At 41.0% G+C, this 20,173-nt stretch overlaps 1 protein-coding gene across 4 annotated transcripts in view; it reads right to left on the bottom strand.

The window, feature by feature from the left end:
* The window catches only part of dph6 (diphthamine biosynthesis 6), a 106,070-nt gene extending 87,201 nt beyond the window's left edge, over positions 1-18,869 (bottom strand). For 3 of the 4 annotated variants that reach the window (XR_008573347.1, XM_054795634.1, XM_054795636.1), the window contains exons 1-3: positions 18,701-18,869; positions 18,384-18,475; positions 13,068-13,252 (exon numbers count right to left, since the gene is read on the bottom strand). Coding sequence is in view for 3 of the 4 variants with exons in the window: in XM_054795634.1 (XP_054651609.1) it covers positions 13,068-13,252; positions 18,384-18,475; positions 18,701-18,723 (300 nt within the window). In the remaining variant the exon portion in view is untranslated. Of the gene's footprint in view, positions 1-13,067; positions 13,253-15,082; positions 15,411-18,383; positions 18,476-18,700 lie in introns of those variants that run through there. The other variant, XM_054795635.1, reaches the window with a different exon arrangement.
* Between the last annotated feature and the right edge of the window lie 1,304 nt (positions 18,870-20,173).

Here is a 20,173-nt window from a genome sequence, read left to right as displayed (position 1 = left end):
AACCCCCATTGCCCTTCCCCTGAGAGCGACGGGGGGAAAACATAGCTGCGATGCTGGTTTAAGCCACTCTCCAGACTCTGGCCGGTGTTTTTCTACAGTGGCTTATGACTTAAGCTTTGGAAGGTAATGGGGCTTGCTACAAATATTTCTTGTGGGGAATGGCTCCCAAACTAAAATAAAGGAGGACTCTTCATTTTGGGTTGGGGAAGAGTTGAAAGACTCCTGGATTTTTAGTGAATAGTAAATCTATACTGCTTTCTATAGTGTTATCCCTTGATAAGATATACAGTAATCCCTCGCCACTTTGAATTTCAAAAATATATGAACTAATAAATCATGCTGTTTCGTGGTTGAGTATGGCGAATTATTACGCATATTTTTTTGCCCAAATTAAGAATTGTCAAGTTTAAAAACGGCTAAATGAACTAAAATATACGGCTATCAGGAGATGCATTCAAAGATGCTGTGATATGTAGTATTCCACACTGGTCACTAGGTGTCAGTAATGTTACTGTAATATCCAGTGAGACACACAAGCACCAGACTTGATCACCAGAACAACAGGCGTTTACTACTCTGGAGTTTCTTATCCTTCAATTATTGTTTTACAGTATTGTATATGTGGCCACACGTCGAGGATGAATGTTCACTGCCGTCGCTGTTGCCGCCACCATCCCTGCCCCGCAAAGTAAACATATTGCTGTCAAAAGATGTTTATACAACAAGTATAATACTTTCCAGCCTTGTTGCTAACTTTGACGTACTGGTCGTTCTTCATTGTCTTGTTTTTTTGTTTTTTTTTCCCGTGTGCCAGCGCAATGGCATCCTTTTTCAAAATGTCATCAGTAATCAGTGAATTAGTGAAATGATCACTGCAAAGAACAGAACTCGAGGTGGGCTTCCGTCTTTCTCTCGTTCTCTGCACTTGCTTTGTCTATTGTTGTCTTAAATCTTCCTCTTTTGGAAAACAAAACAAACTAATAGTATCACTCGGATGATGTAAACATCCAGCAGCAACAACCTTTTCGAAAGACTACTATTTCGATGAAAAACATACTAAACAAAGTCGACAATCTACCTCGAGAAGTGTTTTGCTCTTTTTTAGCTGAGAGGCGTTACCCTGATTACGGCACTTCCAGAACTGAGGCTGAGCTGCGAGCTAGCTTGTCATGGCTAACGCCATGAACTATAAATGTAACTTTTGCAAATTTACCATTACCAAAAATCAAACAATGTAGAACATAATTACCGTAAATTCCGCTGTATAAGCGGCACCAGTGTATAAGCTGCACCCACTAAATTTAGAAGAAAAAACACATTTGTTCATATATAAGCAGCATCAGTGTATAAGCCGCACATGTCTACGTTATAAAATCACATATTGTAGCACGCACGAGTCCGCGGGGCCCAGGCAGCTATTTATTTGACAGGATCAATCATGAGCTACGAAAAAACTCACGACGAGCTTGTCAACCTATTGTAAATTGCAGGAGGTCATTACTGAATATAACAGTCTGACTCACGGTTTCATCTCACAACAACATTAAACTCATAACGCAGCAACTTAACACTCATACCTCAGAAATATAGAAAAATGTACCAATATGGGTTTAATATGAAAAAAAAACGGGAGTCTTTGAAATAATGAATTTCGTTTGATAAAAACATTTCATTGGAGGAGCATAGAAAGCATCAAGAATGGTGGATGGCGCTGCAACTCTGCCTCTGTCCACCAGAGGGAGTCAGAGGACCCGGATCCCAAAGGCCGGGAAGCTGACGACATTTCAGCGGCCCAATTAATATGTTGCTCATACGCAATGCCTTATGGGAAAACTTTATTTTTTAAATTTAAAATCATATTGGGACATGTTTGCATATTTGCCAGGTACACCTTTATATATATATATATATATATATCCTGCAATTTCCAGTAGGTTGACAAGCTTGTTCTGAGTGCACTGATTGGCTCCTGAGCTATCGTTTCCTGACAGTATTTAAACAATTAGCAGTAGTTCTGAAGTAAATGAAGTAAATGTCACGAGATTAGAATTTAGCCATAAATTAGCCGCACTGCTGCAGAAGCCGCAGGGTTCAAAGAGAAATGTAGCAACATATACACCGGAATTTACGGTAGAAAAACAATATATAACATATTAAAGCAAAGTTGATGAATCATGCCAGGGACCCTTTAAATGGCTTATGTCCTCTGATTATAGCTACTATATTGGGTAATACAAGTGTAAATGTGAGTATAGGGGCGTTATTTCATGTCTAGAGGGCTCTAATAAAGTTAAAAACCACATTTAAAAAGGTTGTAAATAGGTTTTCTATGCTCCAACTGCAAAAATATTCCATTTATTCGCAAAAATTCACTTATCGCAGGTCTGGAACCAATTAACCGCAATAAATGAGGAATTATTGTAAATGGTTGCTGAAATTAATTTTGGGAGGTGACCCATTAACCCAAAATTGGGAAGCAAATGAAGTCCAAGGAAAATCAGGTCAAGACAACCGTGAACTGACGCTGCAGTGGTCGTGGCTCATGCTCTTGGTGCGGCAAGATAAGACTATCAGCTTCCATCATCACTAAACAAGATTGAGCAAAGTACATTAAGCAGAAAAATACAAACAAATTACTCGAGGCCAGGCTCTTTATCTGCTGTTTGCGAGGAGCCGCTGGACAGAGGGGGGCTTTGCGTCTAATAGATGCTGTCTCGCCACTTCCACACAGTTAAGGCCAACAATACGCTATTATCGCTGCGCTAGTACTGGTCTCAGCCGCGGTTCCACTGTGTCACGACATAAACACACACAAAAAAAAACGGTAATGGCTGCCGCACGGAAAAAGTAAGGGAACCCAAAAGTTCCTCAAAACAAGTGTTGCTATTGTCCACAAGTTTTGTCTGCTTTCCAATAACAGCGTTCGGCGCTACCCTTCAACCGCAAACACGCTTGCATTAGCTTGTGGTATTGATCGGATCTCCTAAACCCTCGCCGGTGACCCCTGAGGTCATGACTTATGTATTAAGCCGCTTTTAAGAAAAATCCATTTTCCTGTTGAGCCGCCCCCCCGATGAATGTCTAATGCGGTACCGTGCCGGTAATCAGAGAGGCCCTGTATGTTTGAGTTTGACACCCCCTCCTCCCCACCCTCTCCCACTTCACACCACTCCGACTTGTCTTCCAACACCTCGGTTCCCTAATCAATACAACAGAGCTCCCAATTGGACTGAAGACTCCGACGCCTGCCCGCCGGCCTCCTTGCTACACACCTTACCTACAACCCTTGCAGCAGGATCGAGCTCGATCAGAAAAATCCGGAAGAAAGTGCAACAGCAAAGCAGTAACACCAAAGCTCAAAGACCAATAGGGATGCTTGGACTGACATTTCTGCCTGGTGATGTCATCAATGCAGGGCCAGTCACGGTGAACAAGAATATTCTCTAAATACTTTAGTAGACACAATATTATGAACTGCACTTAGTTGAAAACTGACATATTTTGGGATTACTTACTTATCTAATACTTAATACAAATTTTCGGCCCGTAAGCCAATTATTTTTGGTGGATGCTTGTCATTTATTTTAGTTTTATTGATCATCATCAAGCAGGCACACATTTTCTTTGGCAAATTATTTTAAAATCATTATATATTAACTGTGGTGTCAGTAGTTTATGTACAGTGTGCATCAATCCTGTTACGACCACGCATGGGCAGAGACCGGTTTCGAACGTTAATTAATCAAAAATGTAATTTTGGTCCGTAAACACGAGATTCGGTCAAGAACTACTTACAGCGTACGACGGCTTATATACGTTGCTTATTAGTTGGCTTTTTCAATTTCGTTATGCCTCCCAAGCAGCAGGGCGCCAAGGAAAAGGAAAGGCATCAGCATGGAAGTGAAAATTAACATCATAAGAAGCCCACCAACATTGGCCACTCTTTTGGTCCCAACTGTCACGGCCGTTATTAAAGATAAAGATGACTGACTGCTAATTAATGCTAGAGGGTCAAAGACTCTGTTCTGTTACAAGAAGTTCTGGGAGGAGAAGAGGAGCTTATCTTTCCAGTAAGGGGTAACTCCAGTCCAGTAAGTAAGGAGTTGTTCTCTTTGTATTATTGTGTCATTTAATTCTTGTACTTAATGTTTTTATTACCGTATTTTACATGTCCTTCATGTGTTCCGTGTACTGTGCGAGTGACTTAGATTTTAGCTTAGATGTAATTTAGGTACAAGTTCCGACTTGCACTAAAAATTCACTCACAATACATCACAGTCTAGGAATGGAACTCACTCGTGTTCTATTCACTCGTAAGTCGGGTCCTGAGGGAGGAACCAAATTTGTCAATTTCATTTAGTTCATTTCTTGAACTACATTTTTTTTTAGTCAGTTGATTCTTTTCCGTGCAGATACAGTTTTTGGTGTAATATTGAAAGAGAAAAACAAACACAAACTCTTCATGGCAGGCGTTTTGCCGGAAAGGGTTTCTACAATGTACAATGCACGCCATGTGTGTCAAACTCAGCTGCAATTTCATCCGGCGCACGGAACTGTCTGGAAAATGTTATTGTGTTGGCCCGCATCGCGGACCTCAACAAACTAAGTCGCTGCGTAATCAAGCAGTTCTTCTGGAGTCAACTACTCCTCTGATGTTACAAGCAATTAAGTATAGCATGAATTGCATAACCACGGTTAATAAGAGATTCTGAGAAAAAGTAACAATAATTTAACAACAACAACAATAATAATTTAACTGTACGTGACTAAAAAAAGCACCACTTTAACTATTACACCGTGTCTGTACCTTAATGAGATCTAAATAAGATGAGGCATCAAAAGTGATCTTACTACAGCAAAGCATGCTGGGAAATGTGTAATCCGCCCATTCCACAGCTGCAAACTCTTCCAAGTTACACTTCTTGCTGATTGTGATACGTATGTGTGGATATAAAATACTGTCGCTCTTTCCCGGACATCGAGAGGATGAGGAGAAGGTGGTCGATCAGCAATCACTTTACTGTAGTGAAACGAACAACCACTCCACAACGGACATGAACAAGGATATTTTCAAATATCCACATTTTCCCCAGTCGGATATAAAAAAGTTCAGCCCGCGATCTAAAGCCAGCTGATTTACGCTAATTCCATTTCACATGATTTGGCCTTGGTGGAGGTTTGTGCTTTCCTGAGTACCATTCTGGGTTATTGTAAAATTAAATACAGAACTCATGAAGGCGTAGTAATTCTTCATTTCAGTCAGCGTAACCTTTTTGTAAGATTTCATGTTGCTCTATTAAAGGTCAATATAAATTTCCAGTAGGATAAAAAGTACCGCATGAACAAGTATCTGCAAAAGATGAAAGCCGAGTGTTCCAACATGATCGTTCCTACTTGTGTTTCATAAAAAAAGTATCTCCGGAGGGAAGCAAATTCGAGTTGAAAGTAACATTTCCATCCTCGGCGACGCCGAGGCTCAGCGTGACAGAGATGTCACGCCGCTGCTAATTAAATCTGGCGGAAGGGAACGTAGATATCATCTATTGTTCCTCATCACTGTAATGAGCTTAAATGTCTTTGTGTACATTCGTCAGCTCCAAAGGTTACGCGGCAGTAGAGTAGCCAACTACTAAAAACATCTTTGTCACTTTCAACTGAAATGATCTCAAAGTTCTTGTAGCTTGACCTGGAGTACTGTGCTAAAGTGCTGAAGCAACCATTGGACTTGTCACTGTAGCAATGCTAAAATATCGTGTGTATATATATGTATATATATATATATATATATATATATATATATATATATATATATATATATATTATAAGACTACATGCAAGGCCAAACTGTTAATAAAACGTGTGATAATTGTGTTTGTTTGTGCATTACTGTAGCAGGCTACTTCCTGTTCCATGGGCATGATTCTAGGGGGCAAAGAGTCCCATTGATGCCATAATGATGTGAAATGGTGGCATTCTTGCACCTTTTTCCAGATCCTCACCAATATGTAATGTGTTCATACAAAGTTACATGAACATCACCGGTATTTTTTTCCCCCAACATAATCTGCTAATGCTATCAGTCCTACTTACATACTGTGTTGTACTATGTCATCATAAACAGCAAAGCTAGCGATAGCCTAGGACTTTCACACAGTGCTGCTGCTGGCAAAAGACTATTAAAAGGCTGTACGAGCTCAGTAAAGAAAAAGAGCACAGAGCAAGTGAGGGAAGCCGAGATGAACCTGTCATCACATAACAGAGCTCTGCTTCTACCTGACCTTGAACACACACACACACACACACTTGCACAAGCAGGGGTCATGGGGCACAAAGAGCCCCTGTGTCAGGTCACAGAGCACAGCGAGAAGGATAAAGGATTTGAGGGATGTGATATGACTAATATGAGGGCTTCTGCAGGCCTTCGGGGTGGGGGGAGGTTGCAGGGCGGGATATGGACGGAGCGTTACAGCCAGGGGTGACTGACACTGCTGATCTGTATCACACATCACAGCGGATCACACACGTGAAGTATGGAAACACACATGGTTCAGAAGAACTGATGCGATCGTTTCGAGTTTTCAGACTAGGGATGAGCATAATAAGGCTTATTTATCGGTGCACTATTTGCAGAGGTGCTGTTGATTCGGTCTCAACTAGTTGGCTGTCTAAAGAAACAGGTGTTCAGGACATTCAGACGGAGAGAGTCTTCATCCATCCCTCAATTGCAACCAACCACACTCATGAAATGTTTATTTATACAGCCAATACCCGGGTTCCACAATTAGCAATTAGCATCCCAGCACTTGAACTGTGTTTACATGAAATGGACTGACTGTTATGATCGCATTACTCAACAAGAAGAAGTGAGCGAAAGCTGCTTTGTTTTGTTTTGGTTGGGACTTAAGCTTTACTGCGTTTTTTTGTTTTGTTCAAAAAAACTGAAGCATAAATAAAAAAATACAAATAAATATAATAAATATATGTACACACACATATAAAGCCATCATTTTATATGTATAATGATACAATTAAGAAAATAAAACTGTAATTTTACGATCATACACATTTAACTGATGACTTATCGAACAAACGCTTTTGACAAATATTTATTTAGAATGACTTTATTGATGAACGACAGCTGCTGCTGGTTTGTCACCTTCATGTTTACGTGGGAATGTTGACATTCACTAGTTATTACTCACCATAATTAGACTACATCGTATAAGATTACAACATATTCCCCTCAAAACAATACCAAATTATTTCTTGAAATATTATGACTACATCCTCATAACACTACAGTTTTTTTTTATGTAAAGAGATGTTTTATATTTCATCCTTACATATTTTACTTATTTTTTTAAAAATTATACACATTTTTTTCCTATACGGTCATGTCATTAAGTTGCATAAACAATTGTACCATGGCAGGCAACTAATGCATGCTAAAAACAATAACAATTTGTATTTTTTTACATTATTTTTCCCCAAAGTGGACACACACGTGCCATCTAATATAACAAAAAGGCCTGAGTCCAGCCCGAAGACAGAAACAAGATGAGCACCTCTCAGAATAGGCCAGGGGTTCGCCGGCTGTCCCGTGCACGTCTATTAGGTTACACACTTCAAAGCCACGCTGCCATGCACGGCTAGCGGTGAGAGCAAAGAGGCCGAGGATAGGACCGCATTGTCCTGCTGTCATTAGCGCTGCTGCCCGCAGATGGATGGCTCATTTTTTTTCTTCCCTTTTATTATTGGGATTTTTTCTCTTCCCCTCCTCTCTGTCAACAAAAGGTTCAGAAGAATATGATCTCTTCCTTTGATTCTTTTGAATGGCTCCAAAGAATCAAGTGGGGAGCTACCAGGGGTAGTCCATAGATGGCACTGTTGGCTCATGAAGGCAAAGCAGAAGTAGGAGGGAAGATCATCCACGCTGAAACTCATCAAAACTCCCAGGAAAGAAATCTTTCATCTATGGTGGCGTCATTTGCCAAATATAATCTTGTAACTTTTAATTAATTCTGAAACTAAAGGAAAGAATCTTTCAAAAATATAACACTTTTACGAGTTTTTAGGTTTTTTTTTTAAAGATAAACTTTCTTTTCTAGTCAACAGCTTATCAAAGGTGTTGTTGTTTGTTTGTTTTTTACTCTTGCTCTTTCAATCATCTCCTGAAATGTGTTAAGCATAACAGAAAACATCTTTGGCTGTGGACTGATAAGATGAACTTTCCATCTCTCACCATGTGCACAACAAAATGACACAACTCGGTAAAAACCTCCCAAAACTTGACATCCGAGATAAGAAACGTGCTTTTTCGGGCTGACGTCACTCGGCGAGCGAGAGGGAGGAAGCCTGTTGTTTATGGTTGCAGGTCTACTGATGACGGGCGGGAAGGCTAAACGAGGGGACGACTGGAGGTCTGCAAGTCCACGAGGGCCCCCCACACCTCGCGGGAGTGCAACTGCTGTGATCTATGGTCTGTGTGACTGGGAAGGTCACGGTAAGAAGCCTTGGCAAAGGGGGAAATTAGCAGCCCTTTGCAATTAAGAGGCCTGGTTACTATGGGGGGTTATTTTTGCATCGCATACCAGAAACATGTGAAAGCGGGGTACAGTAGGAGTTCATTTGCGTCCCTCAAGATGCAATCTACGCTATCTATCCCGTAGGGATAATTGTTGGACTTTCCCATAGCCAAAAAGTTACAGGTATGATCACAATATTCTGAAACATCAATGGCGCAGAAGTAGTAAAGGGTATCGTAGGCAGTGTTTCCCACAGGTCTGTAATCTATTTGTGGCTGTGGTTTGCAGGGCGGTTGCTCTAGATCAGGGGTTCTCAACTGGTCTCATCCTGGGACCCACATTTTCCCATGGTCAATAAAGTGTGACCCACTTTTATCACAGTAAAAGAATGCCAATTTGTTTTGTAGTTAAAATAGGTAAGGCAAGGCAAGTTGATTTATAGAGCACAGTTCATACACAAGGTCATTCAAAGTGCTTTGCAGAAAAGAAGGGTAAAGTCATTCCAAGAAACATAAAATCATTCTAAAATCATCAAAACAGCCTTCAAAACACATGCATGTCATTTTATTTAAGCAAAAATACACTTAATTATACGTGCAAAATGTACTTCACAGCACAATATTAAGAAGAGCGATCTCAACGACCAAAAAAAAAAATAAATCAATACTAGTGAATGAATATTTGTATACAGAAAGGAAGAAGATGCCAATCCATATTTTTTAGATTTAAAAGATACATAAACTTCAGACTGCCAGAAAATGACATTAACATATTTCATGTAATGTTGTAGTGTATATTAACTCATTCAATCCCTGCCATTTTTCAAAAGACAACGCCTTCAGTACTGATCTTTCAAGGCACACAGAACACTGTTCTGTGGCTATATAAACATGGAACCTACCAAAAGAAAGATTAGACTCCCATCTCCTTTTGTGACAGCTCAGATACTGTATCTCAAATATTTTTTTACATCAAATTAACAATTTATTTACAAATATAACACCATGAACTATTTACAATTCTCACATTTGGAACTGAACTATGTTTGTGCATGCATGTGTGTGCATGCGTTCAAATTTCCCTACATCTCCTCCACGCTCTCTCACTTCCTCCTTCCTGCCATGTGTGATTCTTGCATTCACATGATCTCTGCAGAGCTCTCATCAAATGCACTTCTGCCACTTTGTGGCCGTTTTTATGGCTTAAAATTGCTCTGAATTGAAATGCATTAGTGTAGAGTTGCGTCATCACCTCTTTTTGCATCTCACGCAAAAAAAAGCGTAAAAGAAGTATAAATACGTTGTTGGGATCGGGCAGTTTGGTTTTATAAAAACGTATAAGTACATCTTTGGTATTGAATGAGTTAAATTATGTAATGTAATTTTCAAATTTTATCCATTCATCCATTTTCTATGCCGCTTATCCTCGCAGGGGTATGCTGGAGCCTATTCCAGCTACTTCAGGTGACAGGCGAGGTACACCCTGGACTGGTCGCCAGCCAATCGCAGTTTTATAGTTATATTAAATTACAGAATAATATGAATATATTTAATATAAAATACATTTATATTTTATATTACTTTTTAATGCATATTAAATATATGAAATCATTTAATGTAATTTTCTGATCTGTTTTTTTAAATTTGTTATTTTATTTTATTTTATTTTTTTTTAACTACTAGGAGTCAAAAAATGGTAGCAGTAGCGTACTGAGCCAAATATAAGAAGGTATTTTTTCTTATATATGGGTGTAGACATTTGTACATGTAAAGGAGCGGCAAACAATGAGTCAGAGCTTTTCTTCCGGTGACTCACGCACATTGATGACCAATATAGATTTATTTGATTAATTATCAAATTTAACAATTTATACAATTTTATCTAAAAATATTTTTCACAATGGTCTTATTAATTTTGTCTGATCTTGTCTGTAAGAACTTTTTCTTTCACAAACGAGTCTTGAAAAAGAGGTGCTCATCTTATATTCGGGTCACTGTGGTACATTTCTGACCCTGAAGATATCATATTTACAAATGTGAGGACAATTATTGGACTCCAAGTAACAGCTGTGTGTCTATGACGAAAAAGGCACAGGTAGGGTCACCTGCCCATTGCTCCCAAAAATTGGGTTACAGTAGCAGTGGTCCAATTCTGTCCATCAAAGTACAATGACAAAGACCCCAATGAGAACATAATTTTTTCTGGAAGCTGTAAAAAAAATCAGGTGTCAAGGGTACAAAAGAGCCAATTTCTAATGGAACCTCTAAAGCAGAGTGCCCCTGTGGTCGACTATGTTGGAATTGGACCAAAAGTGACGGGAAAAACAAGTCTAGAGTCACCATACGGCGTCACCCTACTTCTTGTTAAAGCCATGGTTTACAGTGTTGTTTTTAAGATGGGTAACTTCTTTTTACATTTGTATGACAGTTAAAAATGTCAAAATGTGCCACGGATCATCATCACAGTAAATCTCCGGCATTAAAGTTACAACTATTTCTTGTTCTTATGTCATAATAAGTACAAGTAGTTAACTTATTTTTACACTTGTATGCTAGTAAAATTAATAACGGTTTTATGAAAAGACAGTTTGACCCTGTAAAGGATCCAGTCTAACTCTAAAAAAAATTGGGCATCCATCAGCTTTTTGTGAAAACTCATGCAAGGCCGAAAGCGAGAGAATGTGTGAATGCATGTGGAGGAGAGCGCACACAAGAAACAAAAGCACGCAGGCAAAATGTGTAAAGCCACCGATTTAAACAGAAGATGACAAAGAAAGTCAGACAGAGGGCACAAACCGCCCTCAGGCAAGATGGCCGGGCCCCTCGCTACCCTGGCGGTATGTGCGGACATGCAGAGCGGGGAGGGGAAGCTCTGGAGCTGCCCTCGGCACTGCGTGAGCATAACTAACCAAAGAGGAAGAACCAAGGAAAAATAAAAATCTATTCATATATCAGTATACATTTCCCATTACTTTTATTGGACATTTTCCCCAAATGACTTTCTTTAGGCATCTGATTGATTAGAATGTTATTATGCTTATGGATAATAGCGCCACCTGGTTTTTGGCATGTGTCAAGGGAATATCTGCTGCTGGCTCCAAAATAGATGAGAGACAAGACAAGTTCTTTGATGCGAGATATAATTTAATAAAGCTTGCACTCAAGGAGACAAATCAATACAGATTGGCTTCTACACAAAATGTCTGCCTATTCAAGCTAAAATGTTGAAACCATGTATGTGAGGGGAGTGGGTGATCACTTCCTGCGAGGAACAGAAACGATGAAGGGCAGACCCGCATGCCTAGACACGCAAGGCTATTTGAATAAGGTGGTAAGCATGTGGAGGACCTGTTATGCAGACAAGCGGTCTCTAGTAGGGCTGCAACTAACAATTATTTTCTTCGTCGATTAATCCGAAACTTCTTGTTTCGATTAACTGAGTAATCAGTTAGGCCCCAGACAGACCAAATCAGTTTGAACCAAAACACAAACAGTTTGTGGTTTGGTCTGCAACATATCAGAAAAGAGGCAAAAATGTTGATCACTGTTTTTTTTCACAGTGAATATCTTGTTTCCCTAAAACACTGAGATAATAGGTCTGCTTTCATGGATCATTAAGGAAATTAAAAAATACTCAAATTTGAGAGGCTGAAATCAGAGGATATTTACATTTTTAAATTAAAAAAAAAAAAAAAAGATTAAGCCAGTACTAAAATTGTTGTCGATCAAGCATCGATTAATTGAATAATTGTTGCAACTCTAGTCTCTAGCCTCGGGCAGATAACACATAAGAAATACATATGTATGTTAGAGCATAATTATAACTAATATTAGTCAAATCAAATGGAATTATGTGTGAATAAAGTGTAATAACAAACCATATTTTCCTGACATGTGAATGAGCCTGTGAATGTGTTTTCATACAAAGAGATTTGAAACCATTTGTGTATTTTTTTGGCAATAAAAAAATAGCAGTATAAGTGGATGGAGCATCATAGTATATCATAGCATCATTTTCCTCCATTGCTCAGGAAAAATGGGATTACGTTTTTTTGCAACGTGACCATCTGTGAAGCCCAAAGCCAGTTCTCGTTTCAACTTAACTTATAAAACTTTAATTGTCTGATAGAAAAAAAAAAACTCACCCCACTTTGAGTGTGATTTACCAACTACGACAGATTAAGAGCGGTGACACGATTCTGTAATCCCGGCGTGCAGCTAACAACGACCGTTCGGCGGGCCAGATGGAACCAGGCAAGTAAGGTCCCTTTGAGGCGGTGCTAATGGGATACTAAGTGACTCGGAATCCAAAGAGGAGGACTTGTAAAACATTTCAGGCGCTGTGACATGCGTCATGAACCTTAGCCGACAGGAACAAGTTTAGTGGCGCTCTGAGAGATGGCTCCTGAGGAGCAGTTGTGCACATGTCAGCAGAAAAAAAACAATGCTCTGCAAGAGCTACACGAGTTTGATGCGTTGGGGAACTTTTTCCATATCGAGAAGGTCTTAATAGGCTAACCAAAGTGATTGAAATATGACACACCTTGATGAGGCGCAACAGCTCATAAAGGTCCTCGACCTCGTCCCCTTCTGTTTGATGGTAGTCTCTGCTGGTGTCCAAGCTGGAGCCCTGAATAGTGCGTCGGTATAGTGGCACGTCCATGGCCTCGGCGTACAGCTCAATGGCCTGGTGACCCACTGTTTGGTACATGTAACTGTCCAACTCATCTGTGGCGTGGAAGAAAAACTTGTTTACAAGAAGTGATAGGAAACAGAGTAAATCTGATTGCCGTTTACGCAGCTTATGACGTGTTATGGAAGTGGTTTTCAAAGCGCGAGGCAGGCCTCCCCTTGGGAGGTGCAGCAGCACGTCACATTTGCAGAAAAACAAAGAAAAACTTCTTATTCAAACCTACTAAACTAACTTCAGTCGATATGAATAGATTATTCGTTTGAAGGTGAAATAGTAACAGGGTTTCCGCTACATGTAATTGGTGGTGGCAGTGCGCCTCTACCAATAAAAGCAGCCACATCTTAAAAAATTTTTTTTTTGTTTTGTTTAAACAAACAATTTTTGACAAACAATTTTAAGTAATATATTGTATGAATGGCTATACATGCTACATAGATATACATATAGATTGTTATTTACGCACATATTGGCCACCATTAGTTTGAAAACGATTAAAAATATCATAAAAATGTTTCACTGCGCCTTATTTTGATAAGCATGCCCCGGAATCGCCGGTCTGCCTTGTCGGCACTTGTGCATGTGACCAGATACGCGTCACGTCTTGTGTTGACTTCCACTTCGTTACAATTATATATAGCGGTGAGGCCAATTTATGGCTAAATTCTAATCCCGTGACATTATCTTTACTTCAAAACTACTAATAATTGTTTAAATACTGTGCCGTTGAGGAGTCAGTGAGGAAACGTTGGCTTTCTTTCTCTGGCAGGAACCAATCATGAGCTAACAGTGCAGTCACAACGAGCTTGTCAACCCATTGGAAATCGCAGGAGGTCATTATAAAACAATGTATATGTATAACAATATAACAGTCTGACTCACAGTGTCATCTTACAAAGAACACTAAACATCACACACAGCAACTTAACACTCAAAACTACTTTTTTTTAAAGTTTTCCCATAATGCACTGCATCTGAGCAATGAATTAATTGGTGCCTGCAATGACATCAGCCTCCCTCCGGGCTCCTCTGGTTTCCTTTGGTGGACAGAGGCAGCATTGCAGAGGCACCACCATCCACCCATCCATCCATTTTCTATGCCGCTTGCCCTCCAATGAAATGCTTTGCTCAAACAAAATGCATTATGGGAGAAACTTTTAAAACTTTTTTCATTTCAAACTCATATTGGTACATGTTTGTATATTTATTAGGTTAAGTTTAACTAATGTTCTGCACCACAGGGCCATGTTTGTCAAAATTGGTGGTGGCCACTGGGGTGGCCGAAGAGTGAGCAAGGGTGTCCACCGCCACCCCTGGCCACCCTGTAGCTCTGCCAGTGCTTGGCCGTAATATTTGACAGTATTGTAGAACAACTGATTTTTACAACCAAGTGTTGAACACAGACAAAGAAATTCCACCAACTTTCTTCCGGACATCCCACTCATTTCTTTGAGGTCCCAGGAAGCATGGCTAACTTTCGCTTTGTTCCAGGAACTTGCAGCATTTCTCTCATGCAGTTGTTGTGAGTCTGTGAGAGTTCTGGGCATTGCAGCGTTTTGCGTTTTTTTTATCCTGCAAATAGCAACAATCTAGCGACTTTTTCTGCCGTTATTGAAAACACTGGTGTGAAAGCGCCGGGAGAACGCAGCAGCCTGCGGACCTGGTGAGCTGAATACCCGGCGAGCAAAGCATCCGAGGCGTAAACGAGGCAAGCGAGCCGGCCTGCATGCTAGGCTAAAAGCTAGAGCGACGAGGCCACCGCTACCAAGCCTGCTGCTAGCCAACGTCCGCTCTCTTGAAAACAAGATGGACGAACTACGAGCAAGGATTACAGCTCAACGTGAGATCAGGGAATGCTGTGTCCTCACCTTCACAGAAACCTGGCTGACGGAGGATATACCGGACTCGGCGATCCAGTTGGAATCATTTGCTGCTTACCGGGGAGATCGGACTTTAGCGTCTGGTAAACACAGAGGTGGCGGCGTCTGTGTTTACGTAAACAAACGGTGGTGCACAGACGTACAGACGATGGAAAAGCACTGCTCGCAGGACATTGAGCTGCTGATGGTGAAATGCAGACCTTTTTATTTGCCTCGTGAGTTTAGCGCTGTGTATTTAACTGCTGTTTACATCCCACCACGAGCTAACACTGCTAATGCACTAGGCCTCCTGCATGACATCATTGATAAACACGAGACCAAACACCCAGACGCTGTATTTATTATATCTGGCGATTTCAACCACTGTAACCTCAGGACTGTCCTCCCCAAATATTACCAGCATGTGAGCTTTCCCACAAGGGAAAATAACATCCTGGACCAAGTCTACTGCAACATGAAAGGTGCTTTGAAGGCTGTTCCAAGACCCCACTTTGGAAAGGCTGACCACATCTCTATATTCCTTTATCCAACATACAGACAACTTCTTAAAAAAGCTCCCCCTGTACGTACAGCAGTTAAAGTATGGAATGAAGAAACTGATCAAGTACTTCAGGACTGCTTTGGCTGCACAAACTGGGATGTGTTTAAAACTGCAGCGGGGAGGGAAGATTGTACTGTTGATTTGGATGAATATGCTTCTGCTGTTACTGGCTACATTAGCACATGCATAGAGACTGTTACCACCACCAAGTATTACAGAAAATACCCTAACCAAAAACAGTGGATGAACTGTGATGTAAGGGCTAAGCTACGTGCTCGTTCGACTGCATTTGTCATGGGCACCGCTGATGACTACAAAAAGGCCAGATATGACCTGAGGAGGTCCATACGGGAGGCCAAGAGGCAGTACAGACAGAAGCTGGAGGGCTACTATTCCACCTCAGACCCTCGGCGCATGTGGGCGGGGCTCCAGCACATCACAGACTATCGACAGCAGAGTAGCGTAGCCACGTCCAGCCAAACCACACTTCCTGATGAGTTGAACGAGTTCTATGCCCGCTTTGATACCCAAACTCCTGATGAGCAGAGAGGGTGGCTGAACCTGGGGAGCACACAGGACTCACCTCTCATGGTGACATCAGCTGATGTGCGCAGGGTTCTAAACAAAACAAACCCACGAAAAGCAGCAGGGCCAGACAACATCTCAGGACGTGCACTTCGGGTTTGCTCATCAGAGCTAGCTGATGTGCTTGCTGACATATTTAACCTGTCGCTTGCACAAGCATCTGTACCGACCTGCTTTAAGTCCACCACCATAGTGCCCGTACCCAAGAAGAGCAACGTGACCTGCTTGAATGACTATCGCCCTATAGCACTCACTCCTATTGTTATGAAGTGCTTTGAAAGATTAGTCATGACCCACATCAAAAAGAGCATCCCGGCGGCAACCGTGGACCCTCTACAGTTTGCATATCGCCAGAACCGGTCCACGGATGATGCAGTCAACACTGCCATCCACACAGCCCTTTCTCACCTACAGGGCCAGGACACATACGTCAGAATGCTATTTATAGACTATAGCTCTGCATTCAATACAGTCAGCCCCCACAAACTCACAGATAAGCTCCTCACACTTGGCCTGTCTCCCTCCCTCTGTAACTGGGTGTTTAACTTTCTCACAGGCAGGCCCCAGTCAGTCAGAGTCCACAACCGCACATCCAGCTCAAGAATTGTGAGCACTGGGACCCCACAGGGGTGTGTGCTGAGTCCACTCCTCTACACGCTCTTCACCTACGATTGCGTGGCCTCCCAGAACAACACCAGCATCATTAAATTTGCAGATGACACTACAGTCATCGGACTGATCACTGGTGGTGTTGAAACATCATACAGAAGAGAGGTGGCGGACCTCATAGCTTGGTGTCGTGATAACAATCTCCTTCTCAATACAGATAAGACTAAAGAGATGATCATCGACCCAAGAACAAGGGAAAAGGAGCCGCATAGACCCCTGTTTATTGATGAGACTGAGGTGGAGAGGGTGAAAACCTTCAAGTTCCTTGGCACACACATCAGCGAGGACCTCACCTGGTCTCACAACACCCAACAAATTCTGAAGAAGTCCCAAAGGAGACTGTACTTCCTGAGAAGACTGAGGAAATTTGGCATGTCCACCACAATCCTGAGTTGCTTCTACAGATGCACTATGGAAAGTGTCCTTACCGCCTCCATCACTGTTTGGTACGGTAACTGTACAACACGTGATAGGAAGGCACTCCAGCGGGTGATCAAGACCTCACAGAACATTGTTGGGGCAGCCCTCCCCACACTGCAAGACATTTATAAATCTAGAGTCCTACGAAGAACACACAACCTCATCAAGGACAGCACACATCCACAACACTCACTATTCACACTCCTACCGTCAGGCAGACGCTACAGGAGTTTGAAGTCCAGGACCACAAGGCTGGCAAACAGTTTTTACCCACAGGCCATCAGGCTCCTCAACGAAGCACTCGCACACGCCGCACGCAACACACGCACACACTCATAGCACTTTATTTATTTATTTATTTGTATTATTTACTTGTATTAATGTCTCGTCTGTTGTTGTTGCTTAATTTATTGGTATATATGTTTATGTGTTTATGTTTCTTATGTTCTTATTCTTTCATTTGTTTTCTTTCTTTTCTTGGGAGAATGAACAGAATAAGATTTTCATTGCATGGTATAACTGCTGTTTTACCATGCACATGACAATAAAACTCTCTTGAATCTCTTGAATCTTGAATCTTGAAAGCATGTCGTTGTTAAGCCTGAATTATGCTCCTACGTAGTCACTACGCCGTCCCCTCCAACGCCGTCTTGATCGTTTTGTAGCTCTTTGTCGGGGTTGAGCGTGTGGTGAGCAATTCTCGGTTGAAATGCTAGGGGCACCGTCCGGATAGTCAACTCCGTGAGCAACAACTGAACAACTCTCGTTGACATATTAGCTTGTTTGCTTCCTTCATTGCAAGCAAACAATGGCAATTAAAGAGAGGCTGGGGGTGTTACTAGACCTGGAACTAATCAATCTGCTACAACAGTCACTTTTAATGCAAATGTTTATCTGAAATCTAAGAAGGCGGTCCTCAAAGTTGGCTGTGCGACCAGTGAACAAGTCCTATGCATACAGGAATGAACTAATTATGCAAATTAGATATGGTGTTACGTTATTTAGGGACTTTTAGAAAACCATTAGCTACTTTCCTTACTTAGGAGTTGGCAACACTACAAGGCGGACCCTCACCTGTGTGAGCAGGACGCAGGTTGGCCAGAGCTGCAATATGATGACCAGCAGCAACACATTGCATCATGTTGTAGCAGCTGTCTTTTCCTCCACTGGAAGACAACACAGCATACTTAATGTGTTTGTACGTGTGTGAATATGGTGAGTAGCATTTGAAAAAGCTGTTGCAGGCTAGCTCTCGTAACAGTTTTGAACATACTTCATGTTATTTGCCATCGGTGCAGATTAAATATAATGTATCATGTTTCAAAGGATAGACAGATTCAGGCAACATGAAAGTTTTACTTTGCTGCAATACAAAACCAGAAATGCCCTACCTTATTAACGCGACGACCTTCATCTTCAGACTCTTTTTTTTTAGTTCTAAAAATCAAAACATTAAACACTGTAATGTAGGGTTAAATGCTAGTACAGTATTTGATACATACAACAACCCGGCATCGAAGCCGGTGCTTGAGCTGCATGTATACAACAACACGCGACAGCCTTACTTCCGGGTTTTAAAGGACCCAACAGTCAACACGGTGCCCTCCCATATGCCTGATTAAAAATCTGCAACTGCACGTTTGCGGTCACGTTCTCTCTCTCCACATAGACTTCGCTAAATTGAAGCCCTAACTGTAATAGTTTTACTCCTATTTCGCTGAGCAAAATGTGAGAAACAGATTTCAGTTCGATGCAGTACAGTTCTGTTCAGTACAGTTCAACCACATTAACAAGCACGACTGTACTATGAAATAACCTGTATATGTATATGACAGTGATGTTATTTTAAATTATTCACATTTATGTCTCTGATCAGTGTTAAATTGAATCTTTTTATCTTTTTTCAATACGTTTTCATGTTTATTTATTGATGGGAGTTTAATTTTGCTTTTTAAAAACAAACATACGGTACATTTCTACCCGAAATGATGAATCCTTTTCATACTTTTGCAGAAGTAGTGAATTTGTGTTTGTTAAATGGGTGTTTAATGCTCTAAATGACACAAGAAGGTACCAACAGACTGTAAGAACTCCTGCTAAAGATGGGGTTTTTTCAATGTTTTTCACTTCTCATAGTCTTTTTTTTACATTTAGAAATCATGATTATTCATATCCCTGGTATTTTGCACCTTTTTCAGTATTTTCCAGCTTAAAAGACAAAAACACCAAATCCAAATTCACTTTAACTCAAAGTTTGAGCTGGATATTAATAATAATTTATACTATAAATAATAAATATAATAATTTGGGGAGTATTTAAATATCATTGTTGCACATCCCAGCCCCTTGATCAAAACTACTTTGTAAAAGTTACAATGTACATGGAGTTAGTATTGCTTTAAACAGTAACTCCTCCACACTAACACACATCCTTGGCCTCACGTCTCTCCAGGGAGACCCAAAAGTCCATGCACAGGTATTCACACACGCACACACACAAACACACACAGGGTTTTTCCTCTGAGGGAGCCCTTTTTCGCACAGAGGAAAAGCCTTTGATGCTCTTTTTGCTCTCTGTTGTTGTGCCAGAGCAGAATAATTGTGCTGCTTTTGTGTGCTGCGCTCACCTTCTACCCCTAAGCGGGCCAAAGGCAACGGATTCTGTTTTGAGCTTACAAAATGGAGAGAGACACCTCTTCAGCCCAACGCGGTTAACCACGTTCCCTTGTAGTTTTTTTGTTGGTGTTGTTGTTCTCAATATGTGGCAAAATCTACACATGCGCATCATTTATGTCCCCAAAACTGTCTACTGTTGAGCAAATGACAACACAACAACGTCTTTTCTCAATTTACATGGATCTATT

Source organism: Dunckerocampus dactyliophorus, chromosome 13 (genome assembly GCF_027744805.1).
Source record: "Dunckerocampus dactyliophorus isolate RoL2022-P2 chromosome 13, RoL_Ddac_1.1, whole genome shotgun sequence".
NCBI classification, from domain to species: Eukaryota; Metazoa; Chordata; class Actinopteri; order Syngnathiformes; family Syngnathidae; genus Dunckerocampus; species Dunckerocampus dactyliophorus.
This window is presented reverse-complemented; position numbering and strand designations above follow the sequence as displayed.